Genomic DNA, 22,951 nt, shown 5'->3' with positions numbered 1-22,951 from the left:
TTTTTTTTGCCCTGAAACCCGAATTGAGTTTCCTAGAACATTAAGTGAACTTCGGAGGTCCAAAGCAAGGGCTTACAAACTGAGGTCCTCACAGAGAGACTCCAAACTTCCTGGACTTTAAAAAAAAAGAAAAGAAGAAAGCAGGTAAAACCCTTAAGCTCTTAGTTAACTCTCATACCCCCTGAAAAGGCAAGTCAAGTAGAAAATGTAACCGGAATATTTAAAAAAAAAAAAAAGGCTAACCCGAGACACAAGAACAAGGGGCCACCTTATGCTGTGGCCAGCCGAGGAATTGAAACATTTCGTCAGCAGGACGCCAGCCAACCTTCACACGGACTTTTATAAAGCTGGCCCACGCCCTCCAGAGCAAGATGAGGCTGTCCAGTCCACTCGCCTCTTAGCTACTCCAGAGGCACTGGCAGAGTGGTCATCAGACTTACCCAAGAGCCATGGCAAAGAACGGGCTTGTAATTTACATCCTGGTTATCACCTTACTCCTGGACCAGACCACCAGCCACACATCCAAATTCAAAGCCAGGAAGCACAGCAAACGCCGAGTGAAAGGTAATGGGGCTTTTCACTCCAGCAAAATTCTAGGATTGCTCAGTGTGGGGAGGGACTGGGCAGTGTTCATTTCCCAGCTCTGCCGGGAAAACTGTCTCCGGTGATCGTGCCATGCCATCATGTGGATATGGCATTTCAGAAAACAGAGTGACCTTTTAATTCTCTGGGACAGTTTGATACTCCAAGGAATCAGCAGTAGGCCTTTTGTTTTTAACAGAAAAAGTTTCTGCATTGTACATCCTTTGTCAAGCGAGCTCAGCCACACAGAATGTTCTTTAGAGAGAGTCAACATAGATACGTGGATATCTGGTATTATGAATGAGGGATCGAGTAGAATAGACTGATTAATAGAGTATACTGTCTCATTCTTAGATATTGTATAACTGTTCAAATGTATTTCTAAGAGAGCTATACTCTTATTAAATGTATAGGTAAGGACAGAGTTATTGTGATATGGCTTCCGTTTCGTCACTGGTTATCACGTATGTATGTCTTCGTACCCCTGACAACATAAGGACAGTCTATCCAACACATTTAAGCTTTTCCACATCAGAAAGAAATTGAACCTCTTTTTAAATTTAAAAATATTTCTTCATGTGAAGTCACATCATATTCGAAAACACTGTAATGCAAAACTGAACCTCCTAGCAATCCCCAAATCTGGGTGGCTCGAATTGAGTGAAGAGGTAAGAAAGAAAAAAACAGGGGCACCTGGGTGGCTCGGTTGGTAAAGCGTCCAACTTTGGTTCAGGTCACGATCTCCCAGTTTGTGAGTTCGAACCCTGCATCGGGCTGTCTGCCGTCAGCAAAGGGCCCGTTTTGGATCCTCTGTACCCCTCTCTCTCTGCCCCACCCTTGCTCTCTCTCTCTTTCTCTCAAAATTAAAAAAAAATCCTGCAAAGAACAAAGACAACAGTAATTTATTTGCAATATGCTGAACCATAGCAAGAGGAAAAAAGTATCAAGAGAGAAGCAGTGTGATGTTTTAGCTCATCCCCTGAGTTATTTTCATTTTCCTCTCAGGATATTTCAGGGTGAATATAATGACACTATTTCCTTCTCAAGTTCACTGCCTTAGTAACAAAACATACCAAGCGTACCCATGGAGTTCAAGCCTGGATTTGACACACAGCATGGCCGGGGGGTTGGGTAAAAAGGAGGCTTGTCTTGTGTCCTGCTCTGAATATATTACAAAGTGCCCTTTTCAGGGGGCATTTATTTCTAAGATTTAGGTCTGATGCAACGTTTCTTCAGGGGGAATCTCTTTTCCTTATAAAATACTCCAGTTTCCGGTTCCCTCTATTGGATGGAAGGTTAAAATACTTCTCACTTAGGATAAAGCATTTGGTGAAGATGAGAACAGGGAGAGCAAAGACACTGTGTGATGGGGCATTTTCATTGCTAGAGTCTCTTCACCGCTGGGAGGCAATGGCAAAGGGGTGACCATGGGGGGAGGGGTGGGGGATGGGGCGTGAACACGCGGACGTGTGTGTGCGCGCGCGCGCGCGCGCTGTGGGGGCGTTTCTGAAGCCATTCAGCTCAGGTGGCGCCGAGCTCCCCCAACCCATCCCCACCCACTCGCAAGAGCTCACTCAAGCTTCTTTCTGTGTGCCTTTTAACTGACTGGGGGCACCGCGTAAACATCAGCCTCCCCAAGGAATTTTTGCTGTTAGGTCAGAAAGCAGATTCTAAACCAGTAAGTGAAGCAATAAGCGTGAACTTACCGAACACTTCTCTTTCCACCAACACGTACAATTTTAAAATATTTTAAGTACCTGGGAATGATACCAAACTTTAGAAATGCAAAAGGGAAAGCCATTTTTTTCTCTCCCAACCCTCTCCACAGAATTACCCACTGTTACCGGTCGGGAAATAGTCTTACCAGAGTTTTTCTAATGCACAATGAAAACTTGATATTTTTAAACAAATAAGCATTGGCTATTAATTTCTTTCATCTATTGGATCCTGGCTATCCACATAAGGCATACGCCCGTCCCTTTTACAGCCGCATAATCTTCCATTGCAAGGCTGGATCGTGATTCATGTACTCTGTTCTCTCTTGGTGAACTTCTGTCTGGTTTCCATCTTTTTTGATCCAATGCCTAGGTGAATGGCTTTGAACACATATATGGACCCCATGCTAAGGTAGGACGTTAGGATACACCTCTAGGAAACGCAGGTTTAGCACACTTTCCAATCGTCTCCCAAAATAATGGCATCAACCCAGGCCGCCTCGGTCTTCAGAGTATGAGAGTGACCACCCCACACACCTAACATCGCATCATCGGCTGAAGCTCTGCTAACCTAACCCCAAAACAAAACACGTCTCTTAATTTGCATTTCTTTGATGGTTAATAAGGTTGACAAATATTCCTTTTTTGGTTGTTAATGAGACTGGGGTAGAACTCCTATGTGTGTTTCCTGGTTGCTTCCCAGGAATTATTTTTGCATTTCTGTACTGAAACTACTTTTGGAGAAAAACATCAAGAAAATGAAAGGAAGCTTTTTTCTTTTTTTTTCTTTTTTAACTCAAAAGGGTTATTGAGTGATTTAACTCCAAAAACAAAAGTTCCGTGGTATTTAGGCCATAGGTCTTAATAAATTATGTGTCATAGAAATGAATAAAATATAATTTTTACAGTGAAATAATTGTTCCCTGCATTCAGTGTATACAAAACACATCCACGTTTGTCACAAAGGACAGAAGGCAAAGCCAAGCGACCTGGATAATGATTGCCATAATGGACTCTCAGGAGGATAATATTATTCATGTGTCTTCATGTTAATTACAGTTTACAGCTTCCCTGTGGAGGGCACTTATTTATACAGAATGGAGAAGGAAGCTGAGAGGGAAGGGCGGTGACATTTGTATGGTTGACAGCTTCAAACTTGGAAGCAAGTCTCCCGCGGTCTTTGCCAACCTGGCCTCCAACAAACAGTCGATGGGCTTGCATTCTGAATGCACCCTTATATTTACTCTGGATTGAATGGTCTCCTTGAGCACATTCGTGGGTTACTGTATTTCTGAGCTGAGCTACTGGATGCTTTGAGGACTGATGTGCACTATCAAGTGAAAAGGAGGTGGGGTCCACTCCCGGGTACCCCAGAAAGCATTTTCCTAACCCAAATGTGGGACCACCCGGCTGGCAGATTGCAAGTTTAAGAGGAGGATGAATCAGCGTGCGTGGATTTGGGACCGTCCTGAAAAATCCAGGACAGAACACAGATTCCCCATATGGCATCTACATAAGGAGGCAGCTGGGGACAGTTCATACCAAGCTTCAAGCGTCTCCTCTAAGGCCATGTGCCAGGGCCCAGGCAATTACTGTGCAAGAGCAGATCGGAGTGATGTGAAGAGAACATACTTGGAGGGAGAGAGATTCAAATCCCAGCTGCACCGTAGCGGCTGGCTGACGTATGGCAGATTCATTCGGCTTTCTGTGCCTCTATTTCTTCTGTGAGCGGAGGATAGTGATGGTGTCTGTTTCATGGGAATATTGAAAGAATTAAGCTCCTGGTGCACAGTATATGCTGGCTCTCAATATTGTTTTTTTTTTTTTATTATTTCTTACAATTTATTATGATTCCTGCCTTTGAAGAGCTCAAACTGTCAATATCTAAGGCAGCCCCTATCAGTCCTAGGATCTTGTTTATTCATCCTATTACGAATCAGGAGCACCATGGACAGGAAGACGTACGCAAGTGCAAGTGAAAAATAATTACGGATTAAAGTGCTCTCAAGAAAGTAAAAGGTTCAAAGAAAGAGATTAGTCAGATAGATGCTAATACAGAGAAAATAACGAGAAGAGGCGTCTAGAAAAGATATTTCAGCTCGATAAGGAAACGGACAAGAGTTGGGGCAAGTGTATTCCAGGCGGGAGGAACCCAAAGGAAAGCGTCTGGAGATGACGTACGTTGCTCTAAGAGGCTCTCAAAGTCAACAGGTTGGATGCCTGAGGGAGGGCGAGTCCCACAGGATGGGGCTGGCGAGGCATAGCAGCCCTGTCTCACAGAAGGACCTTCTGGTTTTATTAGCACAGCCAAGCTCTATGCATCTTCCTGGGCGACTTCCTTTCATGCGTTAATTTTCATGTACACTGGGGTCAGTTTCATCAAGACCACCCCCACCTTACATTCTGGATCCCAAAGTTTTATTTTGTTTTACTTTTATCTTACTCTAATCACATACTTTTCATTCCTCCTACCCACCCCACCCTCTCGAAAATATCCCCCAGAAAAGGATGGAGACCTGAAGACTCAAGTTGAAAAGCTCTGGAGAGAAGTCAATGCCCTGAAGGAAATGCAAGCCTTACAGACAGGTAAGACCCGACCCATCCCCATCGATGCTTTGTCTCAAAAGAGACAGGAAAAGAAATTGTGATTTGCCAGCAATTCAAGCCACGCCTAGAGTACACGTCAAGTCCTAGGTGACACCTTTTTATTTTTATTTGTTTACTTATTTGAGAGAGAGAGAGAGAGAGAGAGAGAGAGACAGAGAGAGTGAGACAGAATATGAGCAGGGGAGGGGCAGAAGGAGAAAGAGAGAGAGAATCCCAAGCAGGCTCAGTGCTGTCAGTGCAGAGCCCAACCTTGGGCTGGATCTCACAAACTGTGAGCTGAAATCAAGAGTCAGACGCTTCACCTACTGAGCCACCCAGGCACCCCTAGGTGACATCGTTTTGAAAGAGACATTGACAAGCCAGAGGTGTGTCCAGGAGAGAGGATTCAAAAGCAGGGGAGACAACTATTTTTGGGAAATCAGCTTGGTTTTCCACTCCCTTCTCCTATATATATGGCTGGTAGAGAAATAAAAACAGGCATGTCAATAATGCATTTTAAAAGTGTGTTCACAATTCTTCTCTGATAGGCAATGAAACAGAATTGAAGCAAGTATTAATGGGCGAAAATAATTAGCATTCATCAGATGGTTATTACGTGCCCATTGGGAGATCTGCTGAGGTTCAACTAAATACAGCATCACAGGACTCACTCGGGCCACACTGTGCATCATATGCAAATGGAAGGACATTGGTTAGAACCACAGCTCTGCCAAAAGAGGGCAGCATTTAACACTCCTCTTTGCAAGGGGCTAGGGCTCCCAAGCAGTGGATGCAGCTGTCCAAGCTGTTGTCCCAGAGCTACCCTTCTTGGCTCCCAGGCGTAAGGAAAAGGGAGCCACACTGCGTGGGTTCAAGAATAGCCCTTGCTCACAAGATTCATACCCCCGGGATCCAATACCTCACATAACAACTCCAGAAGCAGCATTTCAAGGGTTCTGCAAGAGACCTGTCCGGTTACAAGAGTTAGCACTTTCAGGGAAAACTAAAGTTATGGCTTCCTATCGAGGATTTATAACTCCCAGGCCAGCTAAATGTTACCAGTTCAAGGTTATTTTTACCATAAGCGATGTTACTTGATACTACTACTGACATATTCCCTTTATCGGGCTTCCAGGAACAGAATTCGAAAGTTAAAGGAACGTCAAATGCCCATGCAGGAAGCAAAAGGGTTTTATTAATGCTTTACCCACAATTGGGCACCGTAAATACTTCATAAACATTAACACATTAATCCTCCAACAATTTATGAGATAGGTGCCATTATGATTATCGTCATTTTATACCTGAGAAAACTGAGGCACAGATAAATTGAGTATTTTCTCCAACAGTTACACACCTAGTAACTGTCAGAGCGAGGTTCTCCAATGCTTTTTTTTTAATGTTGTTTTTCACATTTACTTATTTTTGAGAGACAGAGTGTGGGCAGGGGAGAGGCAGAGACACAGGGAGACACAGAATCTGAAACGGGCTCCAGGCTCCGAGCTGTCAGCACAGAGCCCAACGCGGGGTTCAAACCCACGAACCGTGGGATCATGATCTGAGCCGAAGTCGGATGCTTAACCGACTAGGCCACCCAGGCAACCCTCTAATGCTTTACCCTAAAACTATCTTTATGTTTGGTTTATCCTGGATAACCTAAACAATATTACCAGGGCTGAGTTATCTATGTAACAAAATCACTGTCTCTCCATATGTCAGCTCAGACTTTTGTCTGTTTTGTTTTTTAAATCATTATGAAATACCACCCAGTCCCAAAAGTTCCAAGGAAATTCAGCACACAATGGAGCTATACAAACTAGCAAGTAGGTATATATCAAAGCAGCATGAGACTAAAAACCATGTTTTGAGGGTGGGGTGGGACAGAGGTGGGTTTATGTAATTGTGATCATCTATACTACGTAAGTTACATTTTTACATACTAAGTTGTTACAATAACAACTTCTATAAGCCTCAATAGTAAAGACAAGAGCAATACAATCTCATTTCATGGGACTGCTGTGATTATGACACAAGTTCATTATTATAAAGTGCTTGGCATAGGGTCTGACACATACAAAATCTCCAATAAATGTTAACTCAGCATTATCATCACATATCATTCATTCCACAAATATTAATGGCCGTTTTCCAAGTCTAGCCCTAGATGTCTAACATTAAAAAAAGCCTCTTAATATATCCAATTTCACATCTTTACAGTCTGTCTCCGAGGCACAAAGTTTCACAAGAAATGCTACCTTGCTTCGGAAGGCCTGAAGCACTTCCATGAAGCTAACGAAGACTGTATCTCCAAGGGAGGAACCCTGGTGGTCCCCAGAAACTCTGACGAGATCAACGCCCTCCGAGACTATGGTAAAAGAAGCCTGCCAGGTGTCAATGACTTTTGGCTGGGCATCAATGACATGGTCACCGAGGGCAAGTTTGTTGATGTCAACGGAGTCACCGTCTCCTTCCTCAACTGGGACCGTGCACAGCCTAATGGCGGTAAGCGCGAAAACTGTGCTCTGTTCTCCCAGTCAGCTGAGGGCAAATGGAGTGACGAGGTCTGTCGTAGCACCAAGAGGTACATATGCGAGTTTATCATCCCTTGATACACCCTTTGCAAGCTCGGTCACGATTTATAGGCTGATGGTTCACAAGAGGAAGTCAGAATTGTCACATGGGCATCTGTGCCCGTAGGAATACAAGAGATATCCAATTTCGCTATCACGTTTCATTGTGATGTTGCCCTCTGTGGGCTACAGATCAGAAAATAATGATCCACCTACGTGCACGCTGTTAATGTGGCTTCTGCAAAATGGGCTCTCAAATCCTCCCCAATTTCCTAGGCCCTCTCCCTTATCCAGAAACCAGGTCTGTGTTAAAAATACAAAATCCAGAAAAACAAGCTTAGGCTAGAAGATTTTTCTCTTGGAAGTTTAGCAGACATTTTATTGATGAGAATTCTCTAAATCAGAGATTCAGGGTGCGGTATAATCTAGAAACCTCTCTGCCTGATGCCCCATCTGTTCCATCCCAGTCACAGCCCCTTGCTGGCCCGTTAACCTTTCTGAGTGGCTGCATCCCCTGGTGGGACTTGTACTGTGTCTGCCACTTCAGAATACAGATTTCTCAGAAGTGTTCTGATTTAACTTTCTTTTCTTCAAGACCCTCTTCCTCCACCATATATACACGCTGATTCTGAAAATGCTCAGTCATGATCTGAAAAGGAGCATATTTGGTCAACTTCTAGCCCCAGCATTATGTTACAATTTCTGACTTGAATGAGTAACCCGAAGGCAGACTGTATGGGGAAATAAAATAGGAAAAAGAAAATATGTCTACTTTTCCCTTGCTTTTGTATCGTTATCCTCCTGGATGAAATGGAGAGCTGATATTAAATATGTCAGCTTCCTTTTTTTATATACTTTATATACTTACATATATTTCAACAAGCATATATTTGAGTTTATTAGGGGCAATCTATCTTTGGAGGTTGAACATTGGATTTCAATAGTACTATTTTGGAGTGATACATCTATGCAATATTTTATTCTGTCAAATGCTATTTCCATTAACTAGTTTAACCAGATTGTGTAAAATAACCTCATTGCCTAATAAGAAATGACAAAGCTTAGGCTTCTGGGAAATGGGCTTCTTAGAATCCAACAATTCTAAGTATATTATGTTCTTCAAGTGAGTGTCATTTTTTCCCTTAAATATCAGGTATGTCTTATGAGCAATATGTTTCTCTGCAAACATCAGTTACATGTGCTTGGAAGTCAGTTTTAGTTTCTTTTACTGCATAATAATAAAGCCTGAGTTCTGACTGATGTGAATGCATCTGGATGTTGATTATAGTTATTCAAACTATGTTGGTTTATATCAAACTTGGCACAATTTGGGGGGAGGAAATACCCCGTAGCTGATTGAACTGGTGATTTAGATGTCTTAGGAGAACAACTCTATATGACAATAAAGACTTAAAGTCTGGAGGGAGGAGGGGAATGTTAAAGAGAAAATTGTACCTACAACTGGTTTTGGTTGACCCTGACCAACTCTTTCCAACACAACCAGAATCTCCTTAAAGATTATGACAATAATGAAATTAGTAGACATTAATGGTATTCCATTCTCATCATATCCCAGGTACTGTACCAAATTTTACATGATTCTCATTAACCTCCAGAACAACCCTGGGAGTTAGGCTCCAGAATTGTTTCATTCCGCAGAAGAACAAAGTGAAAAAAGAGAGATGTGGTGACATGCCCCACATCACGTGCCAGGAAGTAGTGGAGTTATGAGCAGAATCTAAAACGTTGACTCAGATCCTACATCCTTGGTAACTGTGGGGGAACTGAAATAATATCAAGCCTGTTCAAGTGGGCAAGGAAGTGGACTCTAATCGATTTCTTTTTTGGGCTACTGTTTTACTCAAACAGATGACTTTTTTTAAAAAAAAAATTTTTTTAATATTTATTTATTTTTGAGAGACAGAGTGAGACAAAATGAGACTGGGGGAGGGGCAGAGAGAGAGGGAGACACAGGATTGGAAGCAGGCTCCAGGCTTTGAGTTGTCAGCACAGAGCCTGACGCGGGGCTCGAACCCACAGACTGTGAGATCATGACCTGAGCTGAAGTCGGACGCTCAACAGACTGAGCAACCCAGGTGCCCCGAAACAGATGACCTTGATAAGTCTGAGATTGTTTCAAAAGGGTGAATAAAGACAACCAGCGATCATCTAAATCAGTGTCAGAGTTTGGGTTCCCAGGAGAAGAGACTTACAGATACTGAGATGATCCTTCTCCCAAGTACCCCAACCAGAAAGAGCAAGAGAAGACACTTAATTCAAAAGAATAGGCGAAGGTTAGTGATGGGAAATCAAAATGAGTTCAGTATGAGGACGAGCAAGCAGATGGACAGGAGACAGAACAAGACAGAAAGGAGTGGATGAAGAAATTATCTGGTTTGCCCAAGGCCAAACTCATGATCTTGATTTCATTACCCCCCCAACAAATTATCCCAAAGCCACACCCACAAGATTCCCTAACCTAGGTTTCCCTTTGGTCTGTTTGGCCTGTGGGGCACTATTTAGGAAACAGCAATTGGTCCTCAGGCAAGATTCGTAAATAGGTCTTAACTCTTAGGCCAACCTTTCTGTCTCCATGAAAGCTACCAGACTAGGTAGAGAATGTGGATGAGCATCCTAAAGTCTGGTGGAAAGGGCAGCCTGAGAAATTAGCAATGTCTCTCACAAGTTCATGGTGGGAGGCCATCAACATTCATTAACATTGTCATCCCTCGGGTTAACACTTAGGCTTCCTGAAGATATCAATTATATTCAAAGCCCAACAGTCAAGGCCCTACAAGTTTTCCCAGGAAGCTGATTCTCATCTCTAGAGTGGTGCTTCTCGTACTTTGTTGTGCTTCCAAATCACCTGGGAAATCTGTTAAATTGCAGATCCCAAGGGTCGGGGCTAAGGTCTCAACTTCAGCACTTCTACCGTGAAGTGAAACCACACCCACTAGATCACGCACCACAGTCTGACTGCAAGGGCCTGAAGCTTTAGTTACTTGCCCAGAGAATCTCTGATGGATTCCTGAAAGTTTGTTTCACTTTAGCTCAAATGTCAAGGGTAAGATCTACAGTTCATCTGAGCGAAGAACAATACTGAGAGCAATTTTTCTACTTACCCCAGATGCCATCCATATCATTAATGAGGTACAAGGTAAAAATCAATAATTAAAGGAAACATCAATAAGAGAGGCTCAAATTCATGATGTGAAGGAGAACTTATTGCAATGCTTAATGATTTCTTTCTCTTCCCTAGCATTGCTGAATAGCATTTCTTAAACTAAAAATAAAGTTATAGTCTTTCCTGCTCTGAGGGTAGTGAAAACTAATCATATCCTCAAATAAAGCACATACAATGAACGAAGAAGAAGCCACAAATTCAGCTAGTTAAGCAGAGAATTTAATCTGATGTCAGAAATTCAGAGGGTACCTACTGACTAGGTATTTGCTAGGCAATATTGGAGGAACAGAAAGGAAGTTATGGTACCTACACTCAAGGATATAAAAACATAGCACACAGGAGGAGAGCAAGACTATCCATGGCATCTCAGAAGAAAAATACTAGTACTTCTATTCACATATGGAAGCTATGTGGATTTACAGCTTATTAATATGTAGTTTAAATAGAACACCACAAAATGGTCAATGATTTAAATAAGTTTTTTTAGGGGCACCTGGGTGGCTCAGTCGGTCGAGTGGCCAACTCTTGTTTCGGCCTGGGTCCTGATCTCGTGGTTCGTGAGATCGAGCTCCACATTGAACTCTGCACTGGCAGCATGGAGCCTGCTTGGGATTCTCTCTCCCTCTCTCTCTGCCCACCCGTAAAATAAATAAAATAAACACTTAAAAATAAATAACTTTTTTGTGGAGAAACACCAAATTGAATATACACTAATGATAAAAAAAAAACAAACCACATGCACACACATGAGCAAGCACAGATGACAATTCTACTCCTAGCGTGACTGGTTCCAAGAGTCGTACACAACCCAAGAAAAGCCAGGCAGAATCTTTTCCAGTGGTTGCCCTCTGACACCGAACAACGAAGCTCTTTCTGCCGGAGATGCTACATTGGAACAGTGAATTTAGGGCTTCTGGCACAATTCTTCCCTTCCAGATGGATGCAATGTGCAGAATGAAGGAAAACAAAGATGGTGATGATAGGAAATGATGAGGTGGGGTTGGGGTGGGGGGAGAAATAAGCATGTGTATGTGTGCTCACATCATGCTGAGTTCATCATCTCTTAGGTCCCGGTTTCCGTTTCTGTAAATCCTACGAGCTACGCCAATCCCTTCAAGCCACACAAGACAACATGAGTTATCTTTTCCATTTGAACTAGTCTATGTTGGCTTATCGCCCAGGTTAGGCTATGATCTCACAGAACTTCCCTCTAGATAGGCAAAATACACAAAAAATAAACAAGGTCTTTTCTGAAAAGGACATCACTAAATGTGGAAAGATCGACACGACAAAATGGCATCACTAAATGACATAATGAAAATAGCAACAGAAGGAAATGAAACAGGCAGATGGAAGATGGAGTGACCAGAGGGGGCAGTATTAGACATGACGGTCACCCTTTTCTCAGACAGCCCTCTCTCCACTGAAAGAGGGAATGGAAAAGAAAGCCACCTTAGATCACCAGCAGGGCAAAAGTCCAAGAAAGAGAGACCCTAAGAGAAGTGAGTTACCCCAAATCACCCAGTAAGCCAGGGGCAGGGTAGGGACTAGAATTCACTTTCCTGTCTCCTAATTCAGAGTCTGGAACATGGCAGTCCAGGTCAGGTCAGGTAAGGTCATGCAACTTGGAGTCCCAAGACCCAGACTCTACACATAGGCATATGGGATTCCAAGAATAAACTTTGGGTCCATGAACCTTATCTATCAGTAGGAATGATAGATCATTCACAGCACTGTGAGCTCAGAGTTGCAAATACAATTTATAAGCAAGCAAATACTCTAGATATGGCATCTCTATAGTTTTGCTGCATTATAAAACCAAAACAACTCACCATAGAAAGAAGTTGAAGAGGGGCGCCTGGGTGGCTCAGTCAGTTAAGCGTCCGACTTTAGCTCAGGTCATGATCTCAGGGTTCATGAGTTTGAGCCCCATGTCAGGCTCTGTACTGACAGCTCAGAGCCTGGAGCCTGCTTCAGATTCTATGTCTTCCCCTCTCTCTGCCCTTCCCCCCTCCTCACACTCTGTCTCTCAAAAATAAATAAACATTGAAAAAAAATTTTTTTAAAGAAAAAAATGAAGAGTAGAAAAACATTTTAGAAATTATCCCTTATCTCAGTCTTTTGCATTTATTTATCCAATTTAATATTTATTGGGCATATATATCCAGCAGGGTCTAATTCTACCAACACCCATGCAAAATTGTAGAGAATACTTCATTAACCAGTGTTATATACTGCTTTATTTACTTATAAATATAACCATTTTCCTAGCCTTTTCATAAAGTACTTTCATGGTTCTATAATATTCCAGTGTGTTATTCTTTGAGGACATACATGATTGCAATTTTCCAAACACATTTTTGATTGGAATTTTACTTGAACAACTAAATATAAATGTTTTATATTTATTTAAATAAATGGAAATTTTGCTTTTTTCTTTTTCTGTAAACAATGCTGTAATTAACATCTTTGTGGTGATTTTTTCTTCTTCTTCTTGACTTTGGACTTTCCTGCCTTGTTAATACAGATTTCCAGAGTGGAATTACTGAATCAAAGGGTAGGAATAACTTTAGACACTTTCCAACATGGCGCTAAGTTGCTTTCTAAAAAGTTGGTACACACTTAAGCAAAAGCAGGCCCTGTAAATGCCACTAACTTTGGAGTCAGTCTGTCCCGGGTTTGAATACCAGCATTTATGTGCTCACTAGCTTTGTGACCTGGAAGATGTCATCTTACCTCTCTGAATACTTCACCAATCTGTAAATAAACCAGGGTAAAACAATAATGTTCATAATATCCATAATATTTAACTCATAAAACTGTGAGGATTAAAAATAAAGTTAATTTTTTTTTTGGTAATGGTTCATGTGACAAACATTCATTACTCTACTGAGTTAAAAATAAATAAATTTTAAAAACCCAGATGCTGGCGCCAGACGGGCAGCACTGGTAAGAAGCCTCACGCGTAGCAGGTAACATTATTATTACATCTGGTATACTCATTTGGGTTACACAAATGGCAAGGTGTGCTAAGAACTGGGCCTACAGTAAAGAACAAAAACATAGAGGAGACGGCATTAACTCAAAACTTACCAAAATAACAGAATGACAAAAAACGACAAACCTGTTCTGAGATACAGTGGGGGTAAAACAACAAGGCTTTAGAAGGTCTCAAGAGGTGACATCAGGATGTCTAAGGGTGACCACGGCCTTGAGCCCGATGAAGGGGTATACTTATCAGCAACCACTTCTGGAACTATTTACGTGTTTGGGCGGTCTGCCTGCTGACACCCAGAAGCCCTAGAGAGGTGTCAAGGGGGAGGGGGGGGGGGGGTGGGCGGTGTGTGCAGGCTGGAGGGAAGGGGCCCTGCCCCGGGGTAGCGTAGTGGTTGCAGCAGCGCAAGATCCCTGGAAGGGATGGGCGCGGAGACCACGGGGCCCAAACAGGCAGCGACATCGGCGCCGGACACCGGTGCTGGGCAGCGCCTGACAGGCTGCTGGTGGTGGCGGGTCGGGGCGGCCGCGGACCGGCACGGAGGCAGCGCGCCTGCTGGGCTCTGCTGGCGGTCGGGCCCAGGCCGGTGGGGCTGACCCGGCACTCGTCGCTGTCCGCTCGCGCGGGTGCTGAAGCTGACCCCGCAGGACGCGCTCGTGGGGCTCGCCGCAGGGGCGCCCGCAGCAGACTGCGCTGGACCCCGCCAATGTCCGCTACCTCTGGCCGAGAGGGGTGGATTTCGGCAACATGGAGGGCTGTTGGCGCAATGGTCACTTTTTCACTACTGGCGCCTTCCAGGAGCCCCTGCTCAGCCTCCTGGAGAGGAAGGGGCAGCGGCCTAGTCTCTGCCTTCCCCTGCGCACCAAGGTGACGAGAGGCCTGGGAAAACATATCGCCCCTGACTTAGCCTCTCGACCACCCCCAGCTCCAACACCAGCTGACCACAGGGGGCCAGTGACAACTGATGGACACGGCTGTCTTCTTGCCAAATCAGCTTTTTGACAGACAGAAAGCAATTCTATAACATTTGAAGATAGCTAGAAAGTGGAATAATACCCTTACTTCATTAAAGTTTATGTGGCAATTTTATGAGACAGTGTAGGTAGAAGGGCATGGCAGTCTGTTACTTATAGGAGAGGCTTAGAAAGTGAAAATTATCACCAGCTGCAAACTGATTTCCAAGAACTTAAGATAAAAGGGGCCTCATCTTTTTAGAAGCAAATGCTCAAAAATCAAATGACACGTGGCTCTGAGAAAAGAAATTTCCTGAGTATTCAAAGAACAAGGAGAAGAAGATTAAAATGACAGTAATTTTCCAAGGTGTAGATTTAGCCAGAATGAGCAACCCAAATCAGCCCATCAGCCCTAGAGTTTCTCTTTGAAGACTGAATGCTCAATTTTAATATTTGTCATCTTTTAGCATGGTTCATTTGGGGAAAAAAAAAATCTAGGGTACTATTTAACCTTATAACAGTATGGCTTTTCCACTTATAAAAATTTACATGGCACAAGCCATGTTTTTTTTTTTAAGTGTTTTTATTCATTTTTGAGAGACAGAGACAGAGTGTGAGCGGGGGAGGGGCAGAGAGAGAGAGGGAGACACAGAAGCCAAAGCAGGTTCCAGCCTCTGAGCCGTCAGCACAGAGCTCCACGTGGGGCTTGAACTGGTGAACCACGAGATCATGACCTGAGCCAAAGTTGGATGCTCAACTGACTGAGCCACCCAGGCGCCCCAAGCCATGTCTTCTTTAAATAATTGTTTTAATGTTTATAAGAGAGAGAGAGAGAGAGAGAGAGAGAGAGAGAGAGAGAGAGAGAGATCATGAGTAGCAAAGGGGCAGAGAGAGGGAGAGAGAGAGGGAGAGAGAGAGACAGAATCCCAAACAAGCTCTGCACTATCAGCACAGAGTCTGACACAGGTCTCAAACACACAAACCATGAGATCATGACCTGAGCTAAAATCAAGAGTCAGACACTTAACTGACTGAGCCACCTAGGCACCCCAAGAATTTTCTTAAAACAATTTTTTTCATTAAAAAAAAAAAAAGAATTTTCTGAGTCCCAGTGTGGGCCATTCAAATTTATTTAGTGATTTTTTTTCCTTGTACATATTTTCATCTCACAATAACCATAGGATATGTGTTTTTACTATGTCATTTTAGCAATGGGGAAATTAAGGCTCAAAGAGATTAAGTAATTTGTTGAGGCCGCAAAGGTTGGAAGGTAATCAGTCAGGATTAAAATCCATATCTGCATGGCTTCAGGGTCAGTTCTCTAAAACCACATGCTACCACTCCCTTCTGGGGGCATACTACAGGTTAAAATTAATATTAACATTAACATGGGGCTCTATTATCTAATTAAGCTATTAGCACCCTTAACGTGTACTATCATATTTATGTAGATAAATCTGGAGAGCAGGCTCTCAAGGTCAAACACCCAAAGGAAATCAAGTACCAAGCAGGAATAACTCAGAAGAGATTAATGTTGCTTATAGCTATAACTGACAGAACATTCACAGTAGTCAAAACCCAAACAGACTCTGGTCACATAAATCATCCTGTTCACATACCACAAATAGTTACTAAGTTTACAACAGAGCAGACACTATTGTAGATTTTTAGACACACAGCCATTAGCAAGCACATGAGATTGAAAAGGAATGCATTAAATTGTTAATAAGCTGTTACTTCTGGATGAAGGATTTTATGGGTGAATTTTATTTTCTTCTTTGTGTTTTCCCTCTTTTACACACTTTCTAAAATGAGCAGATATATTACTTTTAAATTGAGGAAAATGTTTTATATATGTAAGTGGACTTTAATGGACCAACTTATTTTGATACTTTTGTGCTTGTCAAACACATTTGACAGTTATACCCCCGACTCACTTGAGAGCTTAATATTTCAGTAACCAAGATTTCCATTGACCTAAGTTGCAGCCCACTTTGTAGAAAAAACAAAGACATTTTTAACAACCACAGTGCAGCTACAGAGAAAGGGAAAAATAATCACGTGAAGCAGAGACTAGGTCTTAAGAACTTTTTCTTTTGCCAGTAACATGGATCTAGCCCCCAGAGACCAGCTTCCACCCCAACTTACAATGTAGGGAGAAGGTTATAACCATGGAAGCTCAACCTCAAAATAGTGGAGGAAAAACAGTCTACACGTGTATAAATTTAACGAGAAAATTCTGACCAGAAGCAAAGTATCATACTTATTCTTCCCTCCTTCCGATTCTTTCAAGTATTTTCCACCAAGTTACTTCTGCCTAGCAATCTGTACACCACCAAAGAATAAGAGCTCAATCAAGAGATTTAAGTAAAGAATAAATGGATATACAGATTTGTAGGAAAACTTACAAAATCCAAGAGTCTTTTCCTAAATCCAAGAATTACCAAAGAAATTGACCCTACTTCTAGGCATCTTCCAAGAAGGACGTTCTTACCAGATAACAATTTGAAACTTCATTAGACGTCTCCAATTTCCAACAAGGTGGAAATCTTCTTTTATGCTTAATTTACATTCTTTCTGCTGTCTTTGTAGCCCCCTCTCCCCGTCCACTACAGAAGCTTTCTGTTGCCTTTCTGTATTATAGAGTACCATTAACATGGCATTAGCTTCTTTGCTGAGAAAGTATACATAGATGTGTGTGTGTGTGTGTGTGTGTGTGTGTGTGTGTGTGTATCTTAATTGGGATGAGATCTGTGTAGTACCAGTAATGCAGAAAATGTGAAAAGCATAAGGCGCAATATTTGCCATTGGAAAAATCAAAGCTCGTGGGCAAGTTAAGATCGGTATGTTAGCAATAACCCAATGATAGTAAAGATTGTGTTGGGGTCATAAATGTCTCTCTACAAATGTCAAGGGCATAGGCAGACATTTTATAAGCTCTGTGGTTATTTATTCAAGCATGTCTGGCCTGGCTGACCTAGAGCTTTCGGTATTTGTTGGCAATTTTCTATGTTAAGAAAATATTTTTTAATCAGAGGAACTTTATAGTGGTCAAAGGTCAAACAACTAATTAAAATTAACAGCAGCCCCAGTGAATGACTAACCAACAACAAACTAAAGAGGGAGGTTATCTCAAGTTGGCAGCTCTCTAAATGAAAGCGCTCTTGGGACGCCTGGGTGGCTCGGTCGGTTAAGCGTCCGACTTCGGCTCAGGTCATGATCTCACGGTCCGTGGGTTTGAGCCCCGAGTCAGGCTCTGTGCTGACCGCTCAAAGCCTGGAGCCTGTTTCGGATTCTGTTTCTCCCTCTCTCTGACCCTCCCCCGCTCATGCGCTGTCTCTCTCGGTCTCAAAAATAAATAAACGTTAAAAAAAATAAAAAAAAAATACTTTATAAAAAAAGAAAGCGCTCTGACATTAGGCAATTAAACTTACTTAACTGAACTGCCCAGAAATAAAAGGTTTTTGCAGTTTAGCAGAGGCTGGGATGTTGGGTACAGAAAGAATAATTGCTCTTGATATTAGATGCAAAGCAACAAAGTGATTAAGGCTCTGAGGTCAGTCAGACCTAGGTACAAAGTAAGGTTCCTAACTTGCTAGTTAACTAGCAAACTTGCTTAGTTAACTGGGGCAAGTTAACTTCTACAAGGTTCATCTTCTTATCTGTAGGTCTGTACCTGCCTCTATTGGTCATTATGACAGTTGAATTAGACAATGTCCATAGGCTCCTTAGCAGATGTCCGTAAGTATGCAATGGATGTTAGCTTTATTTTGTTCTTCATCCATCGTGAGCACATTTTCCCAACTGTAGAGAAGATGACACCCATACCCACACACACATACTCCACCCTGGGTATCTGCTGGATTCCCCAAGGGGCACAGAATAAAAGCCAAGCCCCTGGAGAGCATTCTCAGCTCCCCTGTAGCCAGGTGCTCAGATCCCAATCCCTGTGTGCTAACCTGCTAGGACAAGCATCCACATAGAGGGGGAACGTAGGACTCGTCAACCTGACCTCACACGTGGGCTCCACCAAAGACTAATTACCAGATGAAATAAAAGAAATTTCTTAACTTCTCAGGTACTCAGTGTCCTCCACTAAAAATTGGATATCCTTGGACCAAGCTCAAAGGATTATTGTTGGAGATGAAATGGAATAAGGTGTGTGGATATGTCAAGTACAATGTATGGCACGAAGTAGACATTTAGCTAGCACTGGTCGGTTTCCTGACACTGAGCGTTGGGGTAGCCCTGTTCTGAGGTCTCCCTATGCAGACCATGCACCTTTGGGGTGTTTCTAGTATAATCCACTAAGTGGAAACATACGCAGAACGTAGTAGTTTTATTCCCACAAACACATAGCATGTGTGCTTAGTACACAGCAAATATTCACGCATTCTTAGTGTTAGACTTGAAAGTTAGGACTACAGAGGCAGCAGGGACAGAAATATGCTTTCATGCTATCATGTGAATATGCTATCATGTGAAGGCAGGCTGAGAAGACCACAAGGATGGAATACTCTATTAAATCATCTGAGAGGCATTGATAATCTCCTCGCTTCAGTTTCCTTTCCAGGAAAAAGAAGGAAGCCTAACTATTCTTCCCAGACCTCTCAACTCTGAAAATTATTCCATGCTAGTCAGAGTTGACCTTTTCTTTCAAACAAATGGGGTGGGGAAACGGGGTAAAGTGGAGAGCCCTTATTTCAGCTCTGTCTTCTCTCCCTCATCCTCCTCTGATACTGTTGTTGCTGGGATAGGAACAGTCCTCCTCTCCCATGCTTAAAGTTAAAAGGAACTTCTAGGGTCTTGCTTGACCACTCACTGAGAATCCCTTACAAGAGAAAAGAGGAAGAGCCCTAATGCATAAGCAAGAACAAGTGCATGCATGGCATTTCTTAAATATGCTTCACCACTCATTTTCTATGTGACCAAGGATAAGTTCTTCAAGTTCTCTGAGCCTTGGTCTTCTGGTTCATAAAAAGAATTGTCAGTTGAGGGAATGGACAATAGCAACCTCAGACTGTTGAGAGGCAAACAGGATAATATATGCTTTTAGCCTCCTGACAAAACAAAAATGCTCAATGTCACTTCCCCTTCCTTCTATTTAAGTCTCAAACAGACTGAAGGCCTATTGAGATTATAGGTAACCTTTTGTACACCACATAGACTCTGCATATCGCCTAGTATAATACAGTACAGAAATATTTGTGGGATAGATGAAAATGCAAAACAAGTATTTTAAAGCAAGGCAAAAGCTCTTAGCATAATGCCCAACTCTCTGATGAGCAGAAAAGACCAGAGTTGGGCCACCGGTGTATGGTTTAATTACCAGATGCATGGTAGTATGATGGATTGCGATTTTCCATCTTGTTGTCCTCATGGCACGCCAGAGGCCCAGATTATCAACCCAAGGCCAATTTTCAGCAAGATCAGGAAAAACCAAGAAGTGGATATATAAATGAAAAAAAAAAAAGGTGGGGGGAGAGTTCAGGTTTGTTTTTTTTAAATCTTTTTTTTTTTCAACGTTTATTTATTTTTGGGACAGAGAGAGACAGAGCATGAACGGGGGAGGGGCAGAGACAGAGGGAGACACAGAATCAGAAACAGGCTCCAGGCTCTGAGCCATCAGCCCAGAGCCCGACGCGGGGCTCGAACTCCCGGACCGCGAGATCGTGACCTGGCTGAAGTCGGACGCTTAACCGACTGCGCCACCCAGGCGCCCCAGGTTTGTTTTTTTTAAACCAATGGTCCTGTATTTTGTGGGGGGTTATGAAGTCTACCAGGGAAGCTTGAGTCTTCCTCCCATAAAACACATATATTCACATACACTAACCATTTCAGGGGCCTTAGGAGCTCAAGTTGAGAATCCTCTATTTCGATCTTTGGAACTCTAAATCTAAATTTCATAGCCATATATCAGATGTTTGTCAACGCATTACGGACTTCTGGCAAAACATGAGCAAATGGTTAAATTGTATTGATTGTGGAGACTCAGCTGTGCCCTGAAGAGCAACCTAAAGCTCCCAGAGTACAAGATTTGTAGGCTTGCCATGCTGACAGTCAAGGAAAGATGAGTCCTTATTAAATTGCTCAGACTCTTTGCATTTCACATGTCAATTGCTGGGAAAGAGAGTGTTTACAGGCTCCTCTTCTGGAAGTCAGGTAAGCTGAGGAGCAGGGACGGCCATCAGAAAGATCCTACCTCAGTGAGCCCAGACCACCGAGACAGCATCCACACTTTCACTAAACACAGTTAGTGAGGCGAAGCTTTAGCTTTAGCTTCCTAGAGTTTATTTCTAAAACTATGGAGTCTTGCCTCAGTTCTGGGATCGGCTGAGACCTCTGTTGTAACCGCATCTCATTTCAACTGCTCTCTCCACCCAACACGGCTTCCCTCCTGCCCTCCAGATGTTAAGCCTGCGGACCCACCTCAGTGAACCTGCTGCATGAAAATCTTGTCTCTGAATCTATTTCTCGAGAAACTTGACTTCTGACACTCTAAAAGCCTCACTGTCCTCATGTATAAAATGGGCATGGTCACTGTACCTATATATATCATAAGGTTCTTGGAGGATGCAGTGATATAATGCCAGTGAAATGCTTAGCATAGGGCTTGACACCGAGTGAGCCCTTCCCAGAAGCCACAAATTGATCCAGGGAACCAATGCTATCAGGATCAAACTCCAAGCTGGCTTCTTGGCAGAAATAAAAAGACATAAGACATATAGAAAGTGACAAGCTTGATCCTAAAATTCATATAGAACTACATGAAACCAGAGTCGACAAAACAATCTAGAAACAAAACAAAACAAAACAAAAAATTAGAGAACTCACACGTCCCAACTTCAAAAGTTGCTACAAAGCTAGAGTAATCAAGGCAGCATGACACTGGCATGAGAACAGATATAGAACAATGGAATAAATTGAGAGTCCAACAATAAGCTTGTATATTTACGGGCAATTGACTTTTGTCAAGGGTGCCAAGAGCATTCAATGGGGAAAAATAATCTTTTCAATAAATGATACTGGGACCACTGGATAGCTATATGAATTATAATCAGTTTGGAGCCTTTCCTCCTACCATGTACCAAAGTCAACTCAAAATGGGTCCAATCTCTAAATGTCAGAGCTCAAAATATAAAACTCTTAGAAGAAATCATAGGTGTAAGTCTTTGTGACTTTGGGTCGGCAATGGTTCAAGCGACAAGAGAAAAAAAATGGACAAATCACACTTCATCATCAAAATTAAAATGTTTGTGCTTGAAAGGAAACCACTAAAAAAAAAAAGGCAATCAACAGAATGGGATAAAATCTCTGTAAATCATGTATCTGGTTTGTAGCTAGGACATACATAGAACTCTTTATAATTCAACAATAAAAAGACAACGCTGCTTAAAAGTGGGTGAAAGATGACATTCTACTCTGACAATTATTTCTGCAAATGAGTCATGTAACCTTCTAGGTTTGAGGGCAGACACTATGTTGTATTCCCTTCTGCCTCTCTAGTACCTACCGGAGGAGTGGCAAAAAAACAAAACAAAACAAACCCCGTGAGCTTTGAAGTAGGAGACCTGTGTTCAGTTAGGACTGCCACGTATTAGCTCTTTGATACTGGACAGTAAGTTCACTTCTCCAATCCCTGTTTTTCTCATCTATAAAATGGACTTAACCAGAACACCCACCTCATAGAACTGTCGACGCTGAATGCCAGCATACACCTACAACTCTTAGTTCATCCCTAGAATAATAGATAGGTCCTAAATTGCAGCTATGATTCTAAGCGTTGAGACAATTATGTGAACGATAACGTCGTGAATACTTGTAGCAGCAGCAACAGCAAACAGAACAGCGAAGTATGTTTGCTTGCCACCACCTCAGTCATCAACAGAAACCATCCATGTGATGGGTACATGTTTGTGCAAATGCTGCTCACTTTGTATCTTAGTTTACAGCTGATTTGATGAGGAAGGGTGTAGTGCTAGGCTGGCCCAAAATCATTGTGGTGGCTGATGGCTCCCATGGGGGAGACCTGCCGTGTGCTGGGGCTCAGTCCACATTACGTGGTCGAATCCTGCAACGCTTACGGAGCTAACGCCACCATCACAAGACTGGACCAGAGACAGGTAAGCTGTGGAGGGTCTTTCACACTGTCTTCCCCACTCCTTCCATTCTAAGCGGTCAGGTTGATTATTAGTTCATTTATGGTCCGCAGACAAGTGTGTTCTGCCTCCGGGAGCTCATTTACAAAAAGCACTCAACCAGGTGGTTTCTGGGATATTTGTCCCGGTGATCGCCCCGCCTGACTGCACAACGGCAGCTCCACAGGCTGAATCATCGGCATGGAGAGTGTTAGGGAGGGTGACTTC

The 22,951-nt window shown here is 42.7% G+C and overlaps 1 protein-coding gene across 1 annotated transcript; it reads left to right on the top strand.

Annotated features, from left to right (window-relative positions):
- Window positions 1-430: 430 nt before the first annotated feature.
- Window positions 431-7,492, top strand: CLEC3A (C-type lectin domain family 3 member A). Its single transcript, XM_030297126.1, has 3 exons — window positions 431-564; window positions 4,800-4,883; window positions 7,101-7,492. The coding sequence occupies exons 1-3, from the start codon at window positions 450-452 to the stop codon at window positions 7,490-7,492; spliced, it is 591 nt and encodes a 196-aa protein (XP_030152986.1). The 5' UTR covers window positions 431-449.
- The last annotated feature ends 15,459 nt before the right edge of the window (window positions 7,493-22,951 follow it).

The sequence above is a fragment of the Lynx canadensis genome, chromosome E2 (assembly GCF_007474595.2).
Source record: "Lynx canadensis isolate LIC74 chromosome E2, mLynCan4.pri.v2, whole genome shotgun sequence".
Lineage (NCBI taxonomy): Eukaryota > Metazoa > Chordata > Mammalia > Carnivora > Felidae > Lynx > Lynx canadensis.
The sequence above is the reverse complement of the archived record's forward strand: the minus strand, read 5'-3'. Positions and strand labels throughout refer to the sequence as shown.